The 22,290-nt window shown below is 41.6% G+C and overlaps 2 protein-coding genes and 1 non-coding gene across 4 annotated transcripts in view; 2 read left to right on the forward strand and 1 right to left on the reverse strand.

The window, feature by feature from the left end:
* Positions 1–22,290, forward strand: part of Jchain (joining chain of multimeric IgA and IgM) — a 112,391-nt gene that overhangs the window by 27,255 nt on the left and 62,846 nt on the right. The window contains exon 5 of one of the 2 annotated variants that reach the window (XR_006639584.1): positions 145–159. The exons of the other annotated variant lie outside the window; for it this stretch is intronic. The gene's annotated coding sequence lies outside the window, so the exon portion shown is untranslated. Of the gene's footprint in view, positions 1–144; positions 160–22,290 lie in introns of those variants that run through there. 2 annotated transcript variants of the gene reach the window in all.
* Enam (enamelin) overlaps positions 1–22,290 on the reverse strand; it is a 33,980-nt gene that overhangs the window by 7,063 nt on the left and 4,627 nt on the right. Inside the window, exons 2-8 of the mRNA XM_045130153.1 lie at positions 15,365–15,439; positions 14,274–14,342; positions 14,111–14,161; positions 11,945–11,986; positions 9,403–9,681; positions 8,023–8,085; positions 1,819–1,872 (exon numbers count right to left, since the gene is read on the reverse strand). Of these exons, the coding sequence (XP_044986088.1) occupies positions 1,819–1,872; positions 8,023–8,085; positions 9,403–9,681; positions 11,945–11,986; positions 14,111–14,161; positions 14,274–14,342; positions 15,365–15,439 (633 nt within the window). The remainder of the gene's footprint in view (positions 1–1,818; positions 1,873–8,022; positions 8,086–9,402; positions 9,682–11,944; positions 11,987–14,110; positions 14,162–14,273; positions 14,343–15,364; positions 15,440–22,290) is intronic.
* On the forward strand, positions 6,006–6,131 carry LOC123453469. The gene has a single exon (XR_006632850.1). It is a non-coding gene; the product is annotated as a small nucleolar RNA SNORA26 (small nucleolar RNA).

The raw sequence follows: 22,290 nt of genomic DNA on the forward strand, positions 1-22,290 counted from the left end.
TTTCTAATAAGTGTTTTGTATTATGTAATAATACTAATAATAATATTGATGATGATGTTATAATAATCTGATCCATAGCCATGACACTAAATCTCATTATAACTACTGTAAGTTCTCTGAGTACTCATTTCCCTTCTATTTCAGTTTCCAGCCTCCAACCATACCCACCTCTCCTCTGCCCTGCACACTTGGTACATCCTTAAGACCTCAGTTTGACTGCAGCCACTGTGTACTCACTTCTCTGGACAGAACTCTGCCTGAGCTACAGCCCAGCCCTATATTTTCTTTTAAAACAAATACAATCTAGAGAAATTGAGGTGATGAAATAGATAGGTAAGAAAATATCTCTAATATCATGTGGGAAACTGGGAAGTATCCTGAAGAGGAAAAATGAATATTTAATGCCTTTGTTCATGCCTGGGTTATTCCTTTACTTTCTAATATTTTTTTCTAAAACTCTGGAGTGCCAGTATCTAGCTAGGTTACATACAGATGAATGTATATATTTCACAGTAATATTTTGAAAACACCCTGTGGTAGTCGTTATTTTAATAATAGCTCACCCCCACAAACTACTGGCTTTTACACTTTACTGAGAACACAGCATATATACATGGAAAGAATAAATGCCACAAGTGGGGTACTATGCTGTTATCACTAAAATGACCTATTTGCTGATTCCAGTCTAGAATTTTTTTGTGTGTAGTATTTTTTGAGGTAGGTTCTTGCTCTAGCCCAGGCTGACCTGGTATTCTCTATGTAGTCTCAGGCTGGCTTCAAATTTATAGTAATCCTCCTTTTTCAGCCTCCTGAATGCTGGGATTAAAGGTGTGTGCCACCACACCTGGCCAGTCTATAGAATATTTTAAGAGTGTGTCACTCTAAATATAATTACTTATTCTTCAAGAGTGTTTTAATTAAAAAACCAGAGCAACATAAAATTTGGGTCTGTATTTACTAACTCAGTAGGTGAAATTGAGTGGTAATTTATCTTGTCTGGATTTTTTTTTTTAAATTTATTTATTTGAGAGCGACAGACACAGAGAGAAAGACAGATGGGGGAGAGAGCGGGAATGGGCGCACCAGGGCTTCCAGCCTCTGCAAACGAACTCCAGATGCGTGCGCCCCCTTGTGCATCTGGCTAACGTGGGACCTGGGGAACCAAGCCTCGAACCGGGGTCCTTAGGCTTCACAGGCAAGCGCTTAACCGCTAAGCAATCTCTCCAGCCCATTGTCTGGATTTTAATTTACTTGAACAATGAGGAATTTAGATAATCATTTAATTCCTTTGTGAGAGTAATATTCTAAGGTGATTTTAACTTCCTTCTGTGTTTATCACTGTCTAGTGTCTACCCTTAACTTTGCAAAAAGCTTATTAGGAAACATATGAAAGAAGCCTTTCAATACATGTAGAGAAAAAAAAAAGATATTTCTAGTTTCCTTATGGTGCTGGAGATTGGACCTCAGGCCTCACATCTGCTTACTGAGTGCTGAGATTATAGGCATGCAGTGCTGCACCCAACACTGGGGATTGGTCCCCAGGCCTCACATCTGCCTCCTGAGTGCTGAGATTATAGGCATGCAGTGCTGTGCCCTCTGTGGAGTGCTGAGCCTACAGGCATACACTGCTATGCCCATCAGTGAATCACATTTATTTAGGTCATTGGCTTGAATTTATTTCACTTTAAAAAATTCTTAGAATCTTGAGCTACAGGGGGGGTCTTACATTAAAGTTTTTGTAAGATAAGGATCAAAAAGTAGAGGCTAATAGATTGTGATCTCTACTGAGGAGCGAAATACAGCTTGAATTTTACTTACTCCTCCTTCTTCATTGCTGAATTGTGGACGTACAAAAGCTGGTGGTGGTCCCCTCTGAAAGATTTAAAAACACGATGAACACTTGAGGAACTTTAATCTTTCTTTCCTTCCTTTCAAACACAGTTTTGAGATAGTGCATTGCTTTGTATCTCAAGCTAGCTTTGAACTCAGCAATTCTTCTGACTTAGCCTCCCAAGTGCTAGAATTATAGATGTGCACTATAAAGCCTGACTGGAAACCGCTTTCTCTGTTTGTCTGTGAGACTGAAGGGATATTAAATTAGTCCATTGGTAATGAGGTACTAGTCCTGCAGACCTTGATTTCTGGAGTGACTATCTGGCTATTACAAGACTTAGATGGATCCTAGACTATACTGTTCAAGATGTTCTGTATGATCTTAGCAATTACCTAAAAGGGGGGGGGTGTGGAGAAAGAGAGGAAGGAAGGAAATAAAAAGGAGAAGAAGGGGTGGAGAGACAACTTAGCAGGCAAGGTGTTTGCCTGCAAAGCCAAAGGACCCAGGTTCAATTCCTCAGTACCCACATAAACCCTAAACCAGATACATAAGGTGGTACAAGCGTCTAGAGTTCATTTGCAGTAGCTGGAGGCCCTGGCGTGCCCATTTTCTCCCTCTATCTGCCTCTCCTTATATAAATAAATGAATAAACTTAAAATTAAAAAAATAAAAAAGGAGAGAAAAAGGAGGAGGAAGAAGGAGAGAGAAGAGAAATACTTACATAGTAGGATCCAAATATATTAGAACATGGAATAAGAGATTAAATAATGACATTATGTTTAGAGTGCTTGCATTCTAGATGATAACATTTAATGGTGTGTTTCCTCATTAAATGTGTTTTTTTTTTTTCCCGAGATAGGGTGTCTCTCTGTAGCTCAGGATATCCTAATCAGTATGTATACCTGGCTAGCCTTGAACTCATGATATAAGGCAGATGCCTGTCAAGTCTTGGAATTACAGGCATAAGCCACTATGCTTAGCTCCTAATTAAACCTGAAAGTTTACATGTAAATGTGAAGATGTAATGACTTTCCATGACCATGGGTTGGCAGAATCAATATTATAAAAATTTCTATACTATTAAAAAAGAATTACATATTCAGTGTAATTCGCATCAAAACTCCAATTATGTTCTTTGCAGAAAAAGAAATAACATAACCCTAAGATTTGTATGGAAGCATAAAGGATCTCAATAGCCAAAGCAATTCTAAGCAAAAAGAGCAGTTCTGGAGATATCAAAATACTTGAGTTCAAACTATACTATGGAGCTAGAGTAATAAAACCAGCAGGATGCCAGCACAAAAACAGATATATAGGTAAGTGGAACAGAAAAGCCAGAAGCAAACTCATACATGTACAGCCACCTAACTTTGGGAAAAGGTCTCTCATACATATAGTAGGAAAACAACAGTTTTTTCAACAAATGATGCTGGACAAACAATACTCACTTGCAGAAGAATGAAATTAGATCCATATATTTTACTCTACGAAAAAGACTTGAATGTAAGACCTGAAACTATTAGAGGCAAACATAGGTAAAATATTTCAATGTACAGGCATGTGTAAAGATTTTCTGAATAAGACTCCAGTAGCATAGGAAAGAATCCCAAGAATTGACAAATGAAATTAAAAGATTTCTTCAAAGCAAAGAAAACAATGACTAGAGTGAAGAGACATCCTTCAGAAGGGAACAAACGTCATTACCAACTATATCTCATCGAGGGGTTAATATCTAGAATATATAACTGAAAAAGTTGATCGTCACAATAAAGCAATTGGCAAATGAATAAATAATTCTAAAAAAAATACTTATGACCAACAAATACTTGAAAAAGTTCAACATCCTTAGCTACCAGGGAAATACAAATTACAACTCCTTTAAGATTCTATTGCTCCTTAATTAGAACTGCCGTCATCATGAGAACGAAGGACAACAAATGCTGGTGAGGGTGTGTGGGGGAGGAGCCCAGTAAACTGCAGCTGGGAATGGAAAGTAGTGTAGCCACCATGGAGACCAATGCAAAAGTCCCTCATAAAACTAGAAATAGAAGTGTCATATGACCCAGTTCTACCACTGCTGTGTAGATATCTGAAGGACTCAAGTCAACATGCCACCGAGATCCTTGTACATAATGTTTACTATTTGTACTAAATTGTTACGCCATTCAAAATAGCTATGAAGTAGAAACATCCTAGATATATTTACAGATGCATGAATAAAGAAAATGTGATACATATACACAATGGAACTTAATTCAGCCATAAAGCAAACTGAAGTTATGACATTTGCAGGAAAAAGAATACAACTGAAGATCAGTATGCTAAGCCAAATAATAGACTCAGATAGACAGATATTGCATGTTTCTCTTGGATGTGAATTCTGAGTTTATTTATTTTAAATATTTATATAAGAGAGAGAGAGAAAGGGAGGGAAGAAGGGAGAGAGGGAGGGAGGGAGGGAAAATGAGCGCAGTAACATTAGCACTTCTTGCCAGTGCAAGTGAACTCCAGATGCATGTGCTTATCACTTTGTGCATCTGGCTTTATGTGTGAATTGAACCCAGGTCAGCAGGCTTTGCAAGCAAGTGCCTTTAACACTGAGATATTTCCTCTGCTCCTGATCTTTAGATTTAAATGTTTGTATGTGTGTGCGGGGGTCATGAAAGAAAGGAGACCATGAGATTGGAGGAAGAGGTCTGAATGAAGGGGAAAGGAAGGAATAAAAGGGAGAACAAAAGTGAGAATATCTGGGACAGTAGAGGACTAGCCAGAGAGGGTTAATAGGGATGAGAGAGAGCATTGGGGGGAAAGTAAAATATCTGTGTGTGTATGTATATATACATATACATATATTATGCATGTATATACTATGAACATATATGATCAAGTGATCACTTGTACATACATGTACTATGTATACATATATATGATGTATATATATATCATATATATAATTTTATAATTACACCATTATTTTGTATGCTAACTTAAAAAAATTAGGGGGCTGGAGAGATAGCTCAACAGTTAAGGTGCTTTCCTACAAAGTCAAATGACCTGGGTTCAATTCCCCAGTACCCACATAAAGGCAGATGCACAGGGTGGTGCATGCATCTGGAGTTCATTTGCAGTGGCTAGAGGCTCTAGTGTGCCCATTCTCTCTCTTTCTCTCTGTTTGCCTCTTGCTCTGTCTGCTTGCAGATAAATATATAAATAAATAAAATAAAGTAAAAAAATTAATTTAAAAAAAATTTTTGTTTTTTTCAAGGTAGGGTCTCACTCTATCCCAGGCTGACCTGGATTCACTGTGTAGTCTCACAGCAATCCTCCTACCCCTGCCTCCCAAGTGCTGGGATGAAAGGCATGCACCACCATGCCTGACACTAAATAAAACTTTTTTTTTTTTTTTTTTTTTCCGAGGTAGGGTCTCATTCTGGCTCAGGCTGACCTGGAATTCACTATGTAGTCTCAGGGTGGCCTTGAACTCACGGCGATCCTGCTACCTCTGCCTCCCGAGTGCTGGGATTAAAGGCATGCACCACAATGCCCGGCTCTAAATAAAACTTTTTAAAAGGTATACTGTGAACAGAGAAACAAAGTGGGAAAATTTAAAAAGCCAGTTTGCAGGGCATAGAGAAGCGAATCTGGCACTGAGTTGGGAGTGTCCTTCCTGCCGGCTGGCTTTCCTCGTGCCAGACCGTGCTGTGCGTGCTGCAAGGGGAAGAGCGGTCGCACTCCTAATCCGATGTGGATCTGTGGGCTTCTCAACTGATCTGCCAGGCAAGATTTGTCCACCGGTGCAATTACCTATCTGCTTTCTGATCGGACTTGAGATGGATGGAATTCAGGCCTGGTACTGGAGACCTGGCAGAAACCTGTGACTATGCCCCAGGGAAGAACACCCTACTGTGGTCATACGAGTGGGCAGCATGTCAACACTGCCTTGTGCATATCTGTATTTGCTCCCGCAGAGTAGTGCTGTCTGAAGCCTCAACACAGAGACTCCTCACTGCAGTGCAGAGGTTAATATAGAGATGCATAGCTGGTAAAATTGCTGAGAATAAGAGGCTATTGTGTGCTTAGCCTCAGGCAGGACATCCAAGCCACCTTCTTCAAGGCTCAGGGGACCCAGCGGAAGAGGGGAGGCAGAACGAATGCAAGAACTCCATTTCCTGTGTCCTTTTAAATTGCCACAGTACTTTGAAGAGGCTAACACAGAAGGGTAAAGGACAGAAGTCTCCGTAAAGCCCAGAGAAGAGATAGCACGCCTCCTCCCAGGATCTGGTCTGGCGTCACAGGCTAAACAGAAAGAAAATTGTGAGAGTGGGGGAACGGGGAGGAGGACTGTGCTGTGCTGTTTTCTGGCTCTCACATGGCTGCTGCACCCTGAACTCACAATAGCTGTGGTTTCTCGCACAGCGAGCCTGTCAGCACTTTATCACGGGTGGGGAAGGGCTCATAAGAGTCTACACCTCTCAGAGTGGCTCATGATGGCTAATAGTGGCTGTGAGATAGGGAGTCATGTAGCCACTGGTAAATTGCCCATTGTATAGTTAATCACTTCCCACCCATGATCATGCAAGCAACCTTAATGTAACTCAGTGGGTCAAAAAAACCCCCAAACAAACATGAAAGTAAAATGTGTATTAATGGGAAAGAGGAAGGAAGGGTGTTGGGGTGGGGGAGAATAAGAGAAAGTAACTGGAGGTGGGGACTAAGATCAGAATACATTATGCATGCATGTAAGAATGAAAAATATGAATAAACATTAAAAAAAAAAAGCAAAGCAGGTTGTAGCTGCATGTAGTGGTGCATGTCTTTAATCCCAGCACTCAGGAGGCAGAGGTAGGAGGATCGTTATGAGTTTGATGCCAGCCCGGAACTACAGAGTGAATTCCAGGTCACTTGAAAAAACAAAATAAAACCCCAACAAACAAACCCCTCTTCAAACACCACCACCACCACCACCACCACAATAAAGAGAGCTTGGTTCTGTTCAGGAAATCATATGTAGCGGAGGTGGGCAGTTTCCTGCTTTATAAGTCTTGAACTGGAGCCCTTCCTTCAGAGTGGTCAGGGAAGGGCACTGCTAATCTCGTAGGGAGACAAAGCACGGCAGCCTCAGTCCTCGACTTGTTCCTTGTCGATGAGAACACGCTTATAAGCTAGAAAAATCTACGCCATAGTTCAGCGAACCGCCAGCAAGTGTCTTTTGCTATTTATATTTTACTGCTTATGTTGTACTTAATATATTTCATTTTAAACTTTAAGAATTGTTTGAGAGCTCATGTATTTTTGATATATCTGTTGCTGGAAACAAGATATGATAAAGTCTAGTCATAGCTTGTTTTATAGTTTTTAAACTATTTTATATGTTTATACCTAATTTATTAAATACAGATCATCATCTTGTTTTCTCATCTCTTATGGACGTAGGAGGGAAGTAGTCGAGTAACACAGCCCTTTAACATTAATTCATTAAGTCATTAATAGTTGCTGATTTTCATGACATGTTTTCCTGCTTTTTATATATTTTACTTACTTATTTATTTACAGAGAGAGAGAGGGAGAGAAAGAGGGAGAGAATGGGCATGCCAGGGCCTCTAGCCACGGGCAATGAATTCCAGATGCATGTGCCACCTTGTGCATCTGACTTATGTGGGTACTGGGGAATTGAACCTGGGTCCTTAGACTTTGCAAGCAAGCACCTTAACTGCTAATCCATTTCTCCAATCCATAGACTGTATTTATGCCACCAATTAGTCTAAGTAAAAAGTTCTTCAATAATTTCTTTACCATTGTTCTGCATAATTACTGACATAATTTTGTTTTATACTCTCCACTGACTGGTATCTGGTATTCCATTAAAGTATGAAATTTGTATTAGCATGTTTAACATACAACATGCTAATAATATTTTAAAAAATATTTTATATTTAGTTATTTGACAGAGAGAATGGGGGTGGGGGAGAGAGAGAGAAAGAATGGGAGAGAGAATGGGCACACCAGGGCCTTCAGCCATTGCAGATGAACTCCAGATACATGTGCCCCCTTGTGCATCTGGCTAACGTGGGTCCTGGGAAATTGAACCTGGGTTCTTTGGCTGTGCAGGCAAATGCCTCAGCCACTAAGCCATTCCTCCAGCCCCTAATATTATTTTTTATTACTAGTGTAAAGAAAAAACTTCTTACCTGTGGAATTGGCCATGGAGGTGGTGGATAGGGATATAGCCCATTGCCAAATGGTGGGTATGCCTTTGAGGAAGAAGAGGCCGAGTCATAAAGAAGTAAGAACAAAGGAAAGGAGTAAGCAATATGATTACTGAACCAGGGGCTTTTTGCCTCCATTAATTTTCTCTATATGCTTAAAGGTGGAGTGATCATAATACCTGGTATTATCGAGCATGTATGCACTAAACTGGGTATTTTACAACCATTCATTCAGTTCATTTAAACCTCAGGTCATCATTATTCCCATTTTACCTAAAAATCTGAGGCCCAGAGAAGTTAAATCAGTTGCCCAAAATATAGTGGTAGGGGAATGATTGAGATCAGGGTTCAAATCCAGGAGTGTCTTTCCTTTTATTCAATTTGGTACTCCCTGCATGTATGATTGATTGCATGTGATACCAAACCCCTAAAAGCTAGTGTTTGCGAAGCACCACTCAGCGAGTCCTCAGAAGCCATGTGCACCACCTCGCCTTAAGTCATGGCCATGCTGGTGCTGTCCTGAAGCAGAGTTGTGCAGATCCTCACACCATGGTTCTGGGAGGGACTTAGAAACCATTGAATTCTTTCCCAGGGAAGCAAGTGTAGAAAACGAAGCAACTTGCTCGTGGTCATAGGACCAGTAAGTCCTGGGGGCATGCATGACTGCAGCTGTCTTTTCTGACTCTTACTCTACTGGTCATATCACTCTGTTATGTTGACTCTATTCCACTAAATGTTACTTATTTTGAAACAGTGACTCACTATGTAGGCCAGCTTGTCCATGAATTCATGCCTCGGTTTGCCTAGGGCTGGGATTAGAGGCCTGTGCCAGAACACACAGCTTGACTCGTGTTTATTTTTTATTTTTTGTTTTTTTGAGGTAGGGTCTCACTGTAGCTCAGGCTGACCTGATATTCACTATGTAGTCTCAGGGTGGCCTTGAACTCATGGTGATCCTCCCACCTCTGCCTCCCGAGTGCTGGGACTAAAGGCCCGGCTTTGACTCTTCTCCCCCCTCCTTTTTTCTCCTCCTCCACTAAATCTCTTCTTCTTTTCTACTAGTTTCTGTTCTTCTGCCGTAAGGCAGCAAAAGTTGGGTAATTTTGACAAATGCCAAACTAAATGCCATGCCATCACTTAATAGCACCTGTGTTGCGTACTGGAGAGAGTGACTGTGCAAGCCTTCCTAATGTCTTCTGAGGCCTTGATGTGACCAACTTGGAGTTTTTCATGCATCTGTGCATCTGGCTTTACATGGGTACTGGGGAATTGAACTCAGGCCAGTAGGCTTTGTGAGCAAATGCCTTTAACCACTGAGCCATCTCTCTGGCCCCATGGCTTGGAGTTTCTCTGATCCCTCACCTGCGGCAGAGGACCTTCCTCTTTGGCCTTGGCGGGCTCACTCGGTGGCTCCTTCACAGGCTGCCTTTGCCCCTGTGGCTGGCTTGGCTCAGTCTGATTGGGTTTTTGGGTCTCTTGTGTCTCATCAGGCTTGCTGGGGTGCTTGGGTACTGGGGGTGGCTGCCATGTGTTGGGTGGTGGCTGAGGCCACATAGGCATATGTGGGTAGGGTGGTGGAGGGTACGGAGGCGGAGGGTACGGTGGAGGCATACCATGCCCATATGGGCCCATGGGCATCATCTGAAAGAGTAGCAGAAGCAGTAATACCACGTTAGGTTGAAATCCATACTCTCCCACCTCCTAGTGCCACCCCCAGAGCCAGCCACAGTGCTCAGACTTCTTCAAGTCCAGTGTTCTAGGAAAAAAGGCAGAAGTGGATGAGAAATTTCAGCTTTAGAACTGTTTCATTTTATTTAATTTTTTGACAATTTAAGTACACATATGATGTATTTGATCATATTTACTCCAGTTATTCTCTCTTATCCCCTTCTTCCCATCAAAGACTATGTTGCCTTCCTTCATTCTTTCCTTCTTTCTCTCCCTCTTTCTCTTTCTTCTTCCCTCCCTCCCTTTCTTCCATTCTCTCTCTTTTCTTTTTTTAGTTTTTCAAGGTAGGGTTTCACTCTAGCCCATGCTGACCTGGAATTCACTATGGAGTCTCAGGGTGGCCTCGAACTCACGGTGATCCTCCTACCTCTGCCTCCTGAGTGCTGGGATTAAAGGCGTGCGCCACCATACCCGGCTCTCTCTCTTTTCTTAAGACAAGATCTTGCTAGCCTGGCTAGCCTGGAGTTTACCATGTAACCCAGGCTTGCTTTGAACTTGTGGCAGCTCTCCTGTCAGACAAATTATGCCTAAAGATCCAACTTATACTTGGCTCATGATTAGTTTGTTCTAAGAATTAGTGCTCAGATATAAGAACTACTGAAAGCCAGGCATGGTGGCACATGCCTTTAATCCCAGCACTCGGGAGGCAGAGGTAGGAGGATTGCTGAGAGTTCAAAGCCATCCTGAGACTACATAGCTAATTCCAGGCCAGCCTGGACCAGAGTGAGTCCCTACCTTGAAAAAAGAAGAAAAAAGAAGAAGAACTACCTAAGCATATTTCAGTAAAATCAAATTCATTTCACAACTTCAGTGTTATCTTTGAAGGTAATCCCAATAAAATTCACGTCCCTAATAGTCATTATTTCATTGTTTTCATTGTCATTACATGTGAACATGTGTTCTGTAATATTTTCTCAGAACAAGTTTTTCTGAGATATTAGAAAATACTTATAGGGCTGGGGAGATGGCTCAGCAGTTAAAGGTGCTTACTAGCAAAGACTGATGGCCTGGGTTCTATTTCCCAGCAACCACATAAAGCTCGGTATACAAAGTGATGCATACACTTAGAGTTTGTTTGCTGGGACAAGAGGCCCTGACACACTGATACACAATGTCATAAATAAATAAATAAAATACTCATTATAATTAGTACATGATTTTTATTTATAGAAAAGAAAAATGATGGGCCTGAGGAGATGGCACAATGAGAAAACATTTTCTGCTCAAACTGGAATACCAGTGTTCAGTTCCTACACCCCATGTAAACGCAAGAAGGCAAAGCAGGTTCTGTAATGCTCGCATGCTGACAGTGACAGTGAGATGGGAAGCAGAGACAAGAGCACTTCCTGGAGGCCTGTGGTGCGTATAGCAGACAGCAGCAGACCAGAGTCCAAGTGAGAAACACTGCCTCAGCTGAGGGGCAAGAGAGCAACCTGAAAGCCGTCCTCTGACTTCCACACACGCCGAGGCACACCAGTGCACTGCCTCAGCTGAGGAGGCAGAGAGCAACCTGAAAGCGGTCCTCTGACTTCCACACACGCCGAGGCACACCAGTGCACTGCCTCAGCTGAGGAGGCAGAGAGCAACCTGAAAGCCGTCCTCTGACTTCCACACACGCCGAGGCACACCAGTGCACTGCCTCAGCTGAGGAGGCAAGAGAGCAACCTGAAGGCGGTCCTCTGACTTCCACACACGCCGAGGCACACCAGTGCACTGCCTCAGCTGAGGAGGCAGAGAGCAACCTGAAGGCGGTCCTCTGACTTCCACACACGCCGAGGCACACCAGTGCACTGCCTCAGCTGAGGGGCAAGAGAGCAACCTGAAAGCCGTCCTCTGACTTCCACACACGCCGAGGCACACCAGTGCACTGCCTCAGCTGAGGGGCAAGAGAGCAACCTGAAAGCCGTCCTCTGACTTCCACACACGCGCGGCCACACCAGTACACGCAGACACATGTATGTACACAAATAATAATAATAATAAACAATAGTAATAAACCAGAAGACTTTTCTATGAGGGATTAAATGAAATAATTTCCCTCCTTGGAACTTTTATAATGTTCATATTGTGACAAAAACATGTAGATGGTGATTAGCTATTAGCTAAGAACAGCCTTATAATTAGTGATCTGGATTAAACAAGAAACCCTCAGAAATAATACAAAGAAACAACTTACAGGTGGGGCATTCATAAAGTTGAATTGACCATAACGCATCATCTGAAATGAAAGAAATCCATTAAAGTGGTACAAAATGACAGTTTATTTGGAAGTTGTTTTTGAGACATGGTTTCATTCATGGTTCCTAAGCTGGCTCATCTCCTTTGAACTTTTTTTTTGTTTGTTTGTTTTTTTGAGGTAGAGTCTCACTCTAGCCCAGGCTGACCTGAAATTCTATGTAGTTTCAGGGTGGCCTTGAACTCATGGCAATCCTCCTACCTCTGCCTCCCGAGTGCTAGGTTTAAAGGCGTGTGCCACCACGCCTGGCTTGATCAGTCCTTCTGCTTCCCCTCATGGAATGTTGGGATTATATGCATTTGGTACCACACTTGGCTGCTGGAGCTCAAACCCAGGGCTTTGAGCATGTTAGGAAGCACTTTATCAACTGAATATACCACAGGCCTCACAAAGTAGAAAGTTAAATTTTTTATTAAGTCAGGCTGGAGAGATGACTCAGCGGTTAAGTTAGACTCCCTGATGCACAAGCTGGCGCATGTGTCTGGAGTTTGTTTGCATTGGCTAGAGGCTCTGACACGCCCATTCTCTCTCTCTCTCTCTCTCTCTCTCTCCCCCTTTCACTCTCCCTCTCAAATAAATAAGAAAATTAATTTTTTAAATTGAATAAATATACAAACTATAAGGAATAAACTGAATTTCTGATTTGAAGGCACAATACTCACAATTTCTTTTGCTAATTAAACACGTTTAAAATAAGCACATTTATAAAATTCTAGAGCTTTTTTTTTTGAGGTAGGGTCACACTCTAGCCTAGGCTGACCTGGAATTCACTGGGTCGTCTTAGGCTGGCCTCCAACTCACAGCAATCCTTTTACCTCTGACTCTTTAATGCTGAGACTAAATGTGTGCATCACCATACCCGGCCTTTTTATTTTTGTTGTTGTTTTTTGTTTTTTCGAGGTAGGGTCTCACTCTAGCCCAGGTTGACCTGGAATTCACTATGGAGTCTCAGGGTGGCCTTGAACTCATGGCAATCCTCCTACCTCTGCCTCTTGAGTGCTGGTGTTAAAGGCGTACATCACCACACCTGGCTTGTGTTTGTTTTTTGAGGTAGGGTTTCACTCTTACCCAGCCAGGCTGACCTGGGAGCTTAGGTTGTAGCTCAGGCTGGGATTATAGATGTGAGCTACTATGTCTGGTTAAGATATCTTAATTTAAAGTCAGAATTTTATATTTATAATTATATATTTATAAGAATCAATGGCTTAGTGGTTAAGGCATTGGCCTGCAAAGCCTAAGGACTCTGGTTCGATTTCTCAGAACCCACATTTGCCAGATACACAAGGGGGTGCATAAATCTGGAGTTCGTTTGCAGTGGCTAGAGGCCCTGGTGTGCCCATTCTATTTCTCTGTCAAATAAATAGAATTTTAAAACAAAGAATCAATATAGAATAACAGAAAACAAACCTATGATTTTCTTTGAAGATTTTTACTATTCTGGTCATACGGAATGCAGGATCTGAGAGTAAGGTACATCCGGGGCACGACGGCTCTGCTTCCTGATGGGCTATGCTCCTTTTCTTTTTTTTTTTTTATTTAATTTATTAGTTTTCTTTTCAGTAAATACAGGCAGTTTGGTACTATTATTTAGGCTCATCTGTGATCTACCCCCTCCCATTAGACCCTCCTTGTTAATGAAAATGGGTCGTGCATTGTGGAGTTAGCCCCCAGTTATTAGTATGATAAATGTCTCTGCAAGTCATGACCCAACATGTAACTCTGACATTCTTTCCGCCCCCTCTTCCGCAAGATTTCCCTGAGCCATGCTCCTTTTCAACAGGGTCATACTGGGTGACTTCTCCACTTCAACCTCAGACTTTCGACTTCCCTCCTTTTGCCTCTTTATAAGAATTTTATTCCAGAAAATTGATCAATATTCTCTCTTTTTCTCTCTCTTTTGAGGTAGGGTAGAGTCTCACTCTAGCCCAGGCTGACCTGGAATTCACTATGTAGTTTCAGACTGGTCTTGAACTCATGGTGATCTTTCTCCCTCTCCTTCCCCAGTGTGTGGATTAAAGGTGCACTGTTCAATAGTCTCTTTTTTTTTAAATGAACTCCTAGGATAGGAGTATGCTGAACCTCTCCCCAGGCGCAGGACATACATACCTCCTCACTTTTGCTGGTGAATCCAGGCATCCGGGGCATGGGCATCTGGAACTGAGAGAATGTGAGTGGCAAATGGAGAACTTTAGTTGAAATCAGCCTCCAGCTATTCCCAATAATATGACAATAAAATGCCAAGAAAAGGCTGAACATGAAAGATTCTCACCGGCATAGCAGCAGAATTGCCAAGCAGTCCTAAAAAGACCAGGAGCATCTTCATTTTTCCATTTGTGACCTAGAATATAATGGAATGCAAAATGATGCCCAGGGCCCGCTGTTGTTACTGAGGTCCTAAGGTGCATGTACGTCAAGGACGGTGATGCAATAGCAGAGCTTTGCTGCCTTCTCAGGCCTAGAGTCACACTGTTATGACCTGGTAACGTACCAAGTTAGTCTAAGTTTAACTTCACTTCCCAGATCAGGACTTTATACTTATTTCCTGAGACATATGCAACTTCCTGTTACATAGAATTCAGTTAAATCAACTGGAGAATTCCAGAATGCCATTTCCCTTCCTTCTTCTGTTTGTGTTTCTATTATTATTACAATTTTAATTTTAAAAATGAATTTCTGACCTGGGTGTGGTGCACTCGGGTGGCAGAGGTAGGAGGATCGCTATGAATTCAAGGCCTGCCTGGAACTCAAGAGAGAGTGCCAGGTCAGCCTGGGCTATATATATATATATAGTAAGACCCTACCTTGAAAAAAAAACCCAAAAGTAATACATAAAAAAATAAAAATATGCTCAGAAGTAGGTCAGGGAAGCAGGAAGAGAGGTGCACTGTCCAGCTGCGGCTTCCTTAGGTGGCCACCAGCCGGTGTGTTAGACAAGAGAGTGACGGGTGCTCCTTCCAAACACGCCTAGGGTTATGGCTCAGAATCCTGGGAGGGTCTGGGTGTCAATTCATCCCATTCCATCTCCATCTCATTTTTACAGCAGCTGTCACAGATTCATGAAGGAAAATGTGACCTTTGCTTTTGCACATATAACATGCTATCTCTTCTGTTAAATTACCATGTCATGTTGAATGACTTTCCCTATCCCTCCTCTCTTTAAAAGTGACTGGATAAGAGTCTATGTTTTGTTTTTTAAGCTTAAAATAACATTCAGTAGTTGCCATGAAGTACAGCAACTATCTTTACTTTTTCCATTTCATCTGTGAGCATGCACCTTCTCTTACGTATCACAACTGTATTTTGTACTCTCAAATGAGCTTGATGGCCTTCAACATCTGACAAATAAGTGGAAATACTCACCAAGCTATATGGCTTTGGAAAAGCTGTATTTCTGCACTGAAGCAGCAACATCTTTTCACCAAAATTTTCATAAGCCTTATGGGAAAAATGGAGATTGAGCATGAGAAAGAGCTCAAGTATGAAAATAGAACAAATGAATTAAATGAATAGCAAAGCTTCACCTCTAAGGTAGCCCATGTCATGTTAATCATTCTATCCAATCATACCCTTATTAGAGGGTCCTCAGAATCAAGTTTAATCTTCAGCTGCGTTAAAATTAAGATGGAAGCTAAATCAGAGAGAAAATAAGATAGGCATCGTAGTTTGAGATACTTCTAGTTCATCGATGACAAAATTTAACTTCTTTATTGGAAAATGTACAAAGGTATAGTAATAAAGGAGGTCAAAGTAGTTTATAAGAAAATTTATAAAAACAAATATCAAACAAATGGAGGAATTGAAACTTTGATTAGAAGAGTAGTCTACAAAGATGACTATGCAACCAACATTAGAGAGTTCAGTAAGGAAATCAGAGTCTATAAATGAAGCTCATTATTTCACGCTCTAGTATTTATATTGATAATCTTTATTACTTACCCAATGCCAGTTAGAAGCTGTGATATATGAAAGGTAAACTTGAACTTGATTAGCCTGTCTTTAAAATCTATTCTTAACAGTCTGTGATGGAAATGAATACGGAGCGCTGAAGCCAGGGAGGAAAACACATTGATTTCTTAATATGAACACAGAAATTCTTTACCAACGTGTCAAGGTCAGTACCAAAAAAGACTTAAAATAAAAAAGAGCCCTCTTTGTCAGGATGCTTGATGGCAAGATCACATTTAAGCACTGTGGTAGACATGCACAGCCAATCAGCTTTGAGGAAAATGGTTTTGCCATCACAAGAGTTTAAGGTTGAAAAAAACCAATGTGAAATTTATGATGTGTTATTATAGGAGCTGTCAAATCAGGTCTTTTATTATCCATAATCACAGTTCACGAAAAGGAGCTTACTGCAGTGAGATTTAGAAGATGCTGTCCTTGTGAAGTTGAGCTTTGAAGTATAGAGATTTCATTTATACAAATATATTTTTGGAACAAAGGTGAATATTAACCGTCTGTCATTGGCATAAATCACTGGCTATCATCAAGAGGCAGAGCAATGTATATATTTGATCCATGTTTAGTTAATGTATAATTAGAATAACTTGGGATATTATATCCATGACTAACTCAGGGACTGGATTTTATCCGCATTATATAAGACGATTAGGGTATAGTTCCTTGTTAAGGTCAAATGTAGTTCACTCATTGTGGATTTAGAATTCTAGAAGAGCTGGGCAAAGTGGCACATGAAGGCTCAGCTGTTCATAAGACAACCACATGAAAACAGGAGTTGAAAAATTCACTGGAGTTATGATCTTTTTCTACCACCCAATTTCATAATAAGCATTCATGTCTACATAAATCCAATTATCCTCTCCACTGACAAGAGTGAGCTCTGCATTCTCTGTTGAGCTTGGGTGCTTCTGTTCTCTTATGTCTTCCTGAGGGGAAATGGTTATCGTGATGATGTCTGCTTAGACTAATGCTGGCATTTGAAAATGGAGAAGGTTGGCATTTGAAAATGGAGAAGGTTTGAATTTGTTGCCCACAGCTAGTTTCTGCTGGGTGAAACCATGTCTACTCAGTGTTTGCACATGGTGCTATTTTCCCAAGACATGTCTTTCATCTTTGGGCCCATAATGCTATATAGTCTGTTGATCCTGTTTCCCAGGGTTAATGCTGGAATAATCATCTTTAAGTAAGCTAGGAATATTTTTAAGTCCCTCTATGTATCTACGATATGCATAGGTATACCTGTTTCAAGTATATATATATATTTTTCTTTGAGCAGAGTGTGGTTCTGTGTGTACACTGACATGAATTGTACAGGGGAAGACCCCTAGGAGTGGTGGGGGAAGCGTGACTCAACCACCTTGACTGTGCCGTGACGCTGACATAGAGCCCGGGTGTTTTCTTTGGGGCTTGACATAAATAGTTCCTGGGAGTCAGCACTAAGCTGCACCATCAATTGCTTTCTCAACTCACCACATTTTCCTCCCGATCCCTGGAGGAGGTGCTTTCTTCAGAGAGCCAGGTGCGATCACACGCACACGCACACTGCCTGAGCCAGTCAGAGGCTCCTTGTTTCATGGGCACATAGGTTGCTGGGAGTTACCACCACACCAACTGTCTTCCTTCTGCATTCACACTATTTACCTGTGGGCTTGGGTGGCAATCATGAAATAATCCAGCGATTCTGTTGGATTCAATGTAGAAAATAACTAAAAGTTTTAATTTTTTAATTTTACCTTTTCTCTTTTTGGCATGTGTATGCATGTGTTTGAGTGTGTGCATGTGCGTGGGTGCACATGTGTATGTGTGTATAGGCCAGATGTTTGGCATTGGGTGTCTCCCTCAATTGCCCCCCCACTTTTTTTTTTTTTTTTTTTTTACTGAGGGAGGGTCTCTCACTTGAACCCAGGGCTCTCCACTTCAGCCAGTGTAGCCAGCCAGCTTGCCTGGGATCCCCTGCTCTGCCTTCTAAGTGCTGGGATTGCAGGTGGGCAGTGCTCAGGTTCTCTTACTTGTGAGAAAGTGCTTCATCCAATGAACCACTCCCCAGCCCCTGATATTTTATTTTATTTTTTAATGAGCATAGAGAGAGTAACAGGTTTTCATATAGAATTTCTATCCATGTTTAGTTCTGGTTGATAATCTCGTCTCCCCCACCGACTTTCCCATTTCCCACTGTCTCATTTGTAAACTTTTACCTTCAGTTTCCCCCTTCTATTTTCATTCTTTCTTTTAAAAAATTATTTATTTATTTTACGTAGAGAGAGAGAAGAGATGAAAAGGAGAAACAGAGAGAGAGAGAGAGAGAGAGAGAGAGAGAGAGAGAGAGAGAATATGGTTGTTCCAGGGCCTCTAGCCACTGCCAACAAACTTCAGATGCATGTGCCACTTTGTTAATCTGGCTTTTACATAGGTACTGGGGAATTGAACTCGGGTCATTAGGCTTTGCTGGCAAGTGCCTTAACTGCTAAGCCATATCTCCAGCCCCTCATTCTTTTTACTTTTTAAAAATTTTGTTTATCTATTTGTGTGTGTGTGTGTGTGTGTGTGTGTGTCTGTACGGGCATGCCAGGGCCTCTTGCTGCTGCAAACATGTACCAGACATACTACTTTTTATGTCCGACTTACGTGGGTGGCTTAGGAATTGACTTGGCAGGTAGGATTTTTAGACAAGTACTTTTAACCACTGGGCCATCTTCACAGCCCCTCATTCTTTCTTAACAAAACAAACAAACAAGAAATGCCAAAGTATATAAAGTGTTTTGAAGCCAATCTGTGACTTATTCGATTTACTCCAGTCATCACTTTCATATTTTTTCTCTCTCTAAGCTATTACAATTGTGTGTGAACATGTTTCATGATTTGACTTTAAGTTTTTTTCCATCTTTTTTATTAGGTATGGACATATTTTGTATGTAAATAACACATTTTGGTACCATCCTTTCCCTCCTCCCTGTTCCTTTTCTGAAGAGGCCTTCCTTGTTGGGGATGCAGGTCAACCCCATGGGGATTGTGGGTCATGCATTGTGGAAGGGGAGAGGCAATGTCTCTGTGCAAAACGTCCCAACCTGTGGCTCTAACAATATCTATGGCCCCTCTTCCGCAAAATTCCCTGAGCCATGTTGGGAGCATTTTAAGTCTACTTCAGTGGTGGGCACTTAGGAGCCTCTGGATTTCTGGTTTGGTAGATTTGGTTGTCCTTTTTAAATGTGAATCTGTTTCTTTTCTTTCTTTCTATGCTTCCCTTTCCTTCTTTTTCTAAAAAATAATTTAAAAATACTTTATTTTTATTTACTTATTTGAGAGAGAAAGAAGCACACACACATGAGAGAGAGAGAGACAGACAGACAGAGAGAGAGACAGAGAGAGGCAGAGAGAGGCAGATAGAGAATGGATGCACCAGGGCCTCCAGCTACTGCAAATGAACTCCAGATACATGCACCACCTGTGCATCTGGCTTAGGCAGGTCCTGGGGGATCAAACCTAGGTCCTTTGGCTTTGTAGGAAAGCACTTTAACCACTAAGCCATTTCTCCAGTCCCCCTTCCATCCTTATTCTTATTTTATTTTATTTTTTGGTTTACAAAGTAGAGTTTCACTGTAGCCCAGGCTGACCTGGAGTTCACTATGTGGTCTCAGGTGGCCTTGAACTCACCATGATCCTCCTACCTCTGCCTCCCAAGTGCTAAGATTAAAGGTGTGTGCCACTATGTCTGGCTTCCTCCTTCTATTCTTTTTTTTTTTTTTTTTTTTGGTTTTTCGAGGTAGGGTCTCACTCTGGCTCAGGCTGACCTGGAATTCACAATGTAGTCTCAGGGTGGCCTCGAACTCTCGGAGATCCTCCTACCTCTGCCTCCCAAGTGCTGGGATTAAAGGCGTGTGCCACCACGCCCGGGCCTCCTTCTATTCTTAAGACAAAGTTTCACATTCTGGGACAGATTTTGTTTATTTGTGTATAAATGTACTTCTCCCTGAAATTAAATATATAATCTTTCTTTTTTCTCTGAGTTAAAAAATTATTTATTTGAGAGAGTGGCAGTTATATATAGAGAGATAGAGATAGAGAGAATGAGAGTTGGAGAGAGTATGAGTGCACCAGGGCCTCCTGCCTCTGCAAATGAACTCCAGGCACATGCACCATTTTGTGTCTCTGGCTTTACATGGGCACTGGAGAATTGTACCTGGGCCATTAGGATTTGTGAGCAAGTGCCTTTAACCACTGAGCAATCTCTGTAGCCCTCTTGCCTGATTTTTTAGATTTTCTTATTGATAGATTTTAAGCTACTAGGAGCAGAAGTCTTTTGATTTCTTACTCTTATATATTGTGGACAGGCAATGAGTTTTGAATTAACAGTTTGGAGTATGTAAAAAAATTGTATTTATTGTCTTTTGTAAGAGGGAGAGGGGGGAGAGAGAGAGAGAGAGAGAGAGAGAGAGAGAGAGAGAGAGGGAGGGAGAGAGAGAGGGAGGGGGAGGGAGGGGGAGAGGGAGAGGGTGAGAGAGAGAGAGGTGTGTATAGGCACACCAGGGCCTCCTGCCGTACAAACGAATTCTGGATATATGTGCCACTCTGCGCATCTGACTTTTACTGGGGAATCAAGCCTGGGCAGTTAGATTTTGCAAACAAGCATCTTTAATTGCCGAGCCAGCCCTTAAAAAGTTTTCTTTATTCTCTAGGGTTATGGTGACACACATGATGATCAATTAAAGCCCATCAAAACAGAAATCCAGAGGCTACAGAGAGCTCAATACTAAATCAGAATGACAACAGGCCTTCCGTAGCCTAGGGAACATTGTGGAAGAGGGAAGGAAAGGTTATAAGAGCCACAGTGAATAGGATTACTCTGATATATGTTCCACTTGCGACCTCACAGAGACTGACTGGGGCCTTTGTGACCCCACAGTGAATCCCATAACCCCACTGAGGGGGGGCCTAGGGAAATGGGAGCAGGGACAATCTATTTTTATATATAATCTATTTATAAATTAAATAAAATTATACATAAATTTTATTTATTTATTTGAGAAAGAAGAGAAAAGGAGAGGAAGAAGGGAGTATGGAGGTACCAGGGCCTCCTACCACTGCAGATTAATTACGGACATATGTGTCACATTGTGAGTCTGGTGGGTACTTTACACTGGTACTGGAGAAACAAACTCAAAGTCATCAGGCTTTGCAAGCAAGTGCCTTTAATCACTGACCATCCCTCTAGCCCTAGAATTTAAACAAATTATCCAACTGTCTAATAACCTTTTTGTTCATTCTTATTTATTTATTTGAGAGCAACAGACAGAGAGAAAGAGGATGAGGGAGAAAGAGAGAGAGAGAAAGAGAGAGAGAAAGAATGGGCACACCAGGGCCTCCAGCCACTGCAAACAAACTCCAGACTTGTGCGCCCCCTTGTGCATCTGGCTAACGTGGGTTCTGAGGAGTGGAGCCTCGAACCACGGTCCTTAGAATTCACAGGCAAGTGCTTAACCACTAAGCCATCTTTCCAGCCCTCCATAAATATTTTTAATAAGTAGATGAAATAATATGTGTGCAATGACTCTCAGTGGATAGTCAGTGAGTGACTACCATATGAAGGTGCTTTAGTGGCTGCATGTGATCCTGTAATGAGTTACCTATAACTACAGAGTAATAATGCTACAGTGTCCAGGGAAAAGGCTCTTGTGGGCTGTTACTGTAAGCAGCGTGGCATTACTAAACAGAGGAAACATGCTCAGCCCACATTTTGCTGTGTCTCGCGGCTCCTCTTCCAACAGGCAACAGTGTCTGAAAGTCTCTCCAAGATCATCCTTCTGCTATGTTCCTGGCTTACATGTCAGAAACTCTTCTCAGAGGAGGAGGAGGGAGGGCGGTTCTTCTCAGGGAGTGGGCTCTCACAGACTGAGTGGTTAATACTGTTTTATTCCACAAACTGTTCCAAGGCCATCTCCTCACCTCTTGGTGCCCACCAGTCCTGCACAGGAATTGCGTAGGACAGTTTCTCACTCAGTAGTGAGTTCAAATGCTGGCTTCTATGAATACTTGTTTCTAAGTCTTAGTCTCTTTGAGCTCTAACTTCCTCATTTTAAACCAAGGACTAGAAACTCCTTTTATAGGCTTATTGAAGCTTAATGAGATAATTCATTTGAAATTTTTAATGTATAGCTCAAATATATAAATATTATAATAAATATACAGAAGAATAACTGTGACTATTATTATTATTACTGTTAGAAGTCCGAGTAGTTGCTTTATACTGACCACTGGCACATTTCCTAAAGGTTCTTGAGTAATATTTTTCCTCATTGTGCTGGTGCATATCTATAATATCAGGATTTGAA

This window comes from Jaculus jaculus, chromosome 11, assembly GCF_020740685.1.
Source record: "Jaculus jaculus isolate mJacJac1 chromosome 11, mJacJac1.mat.Y.cur, whole genome shotgun sequence".
Classification (NCBI taxonomy): Eukaryota; Metazoa; Chordata; class Mammalia; order Rodentia; family Dipodidae; genus Jaculus; species Jaculus jaculus.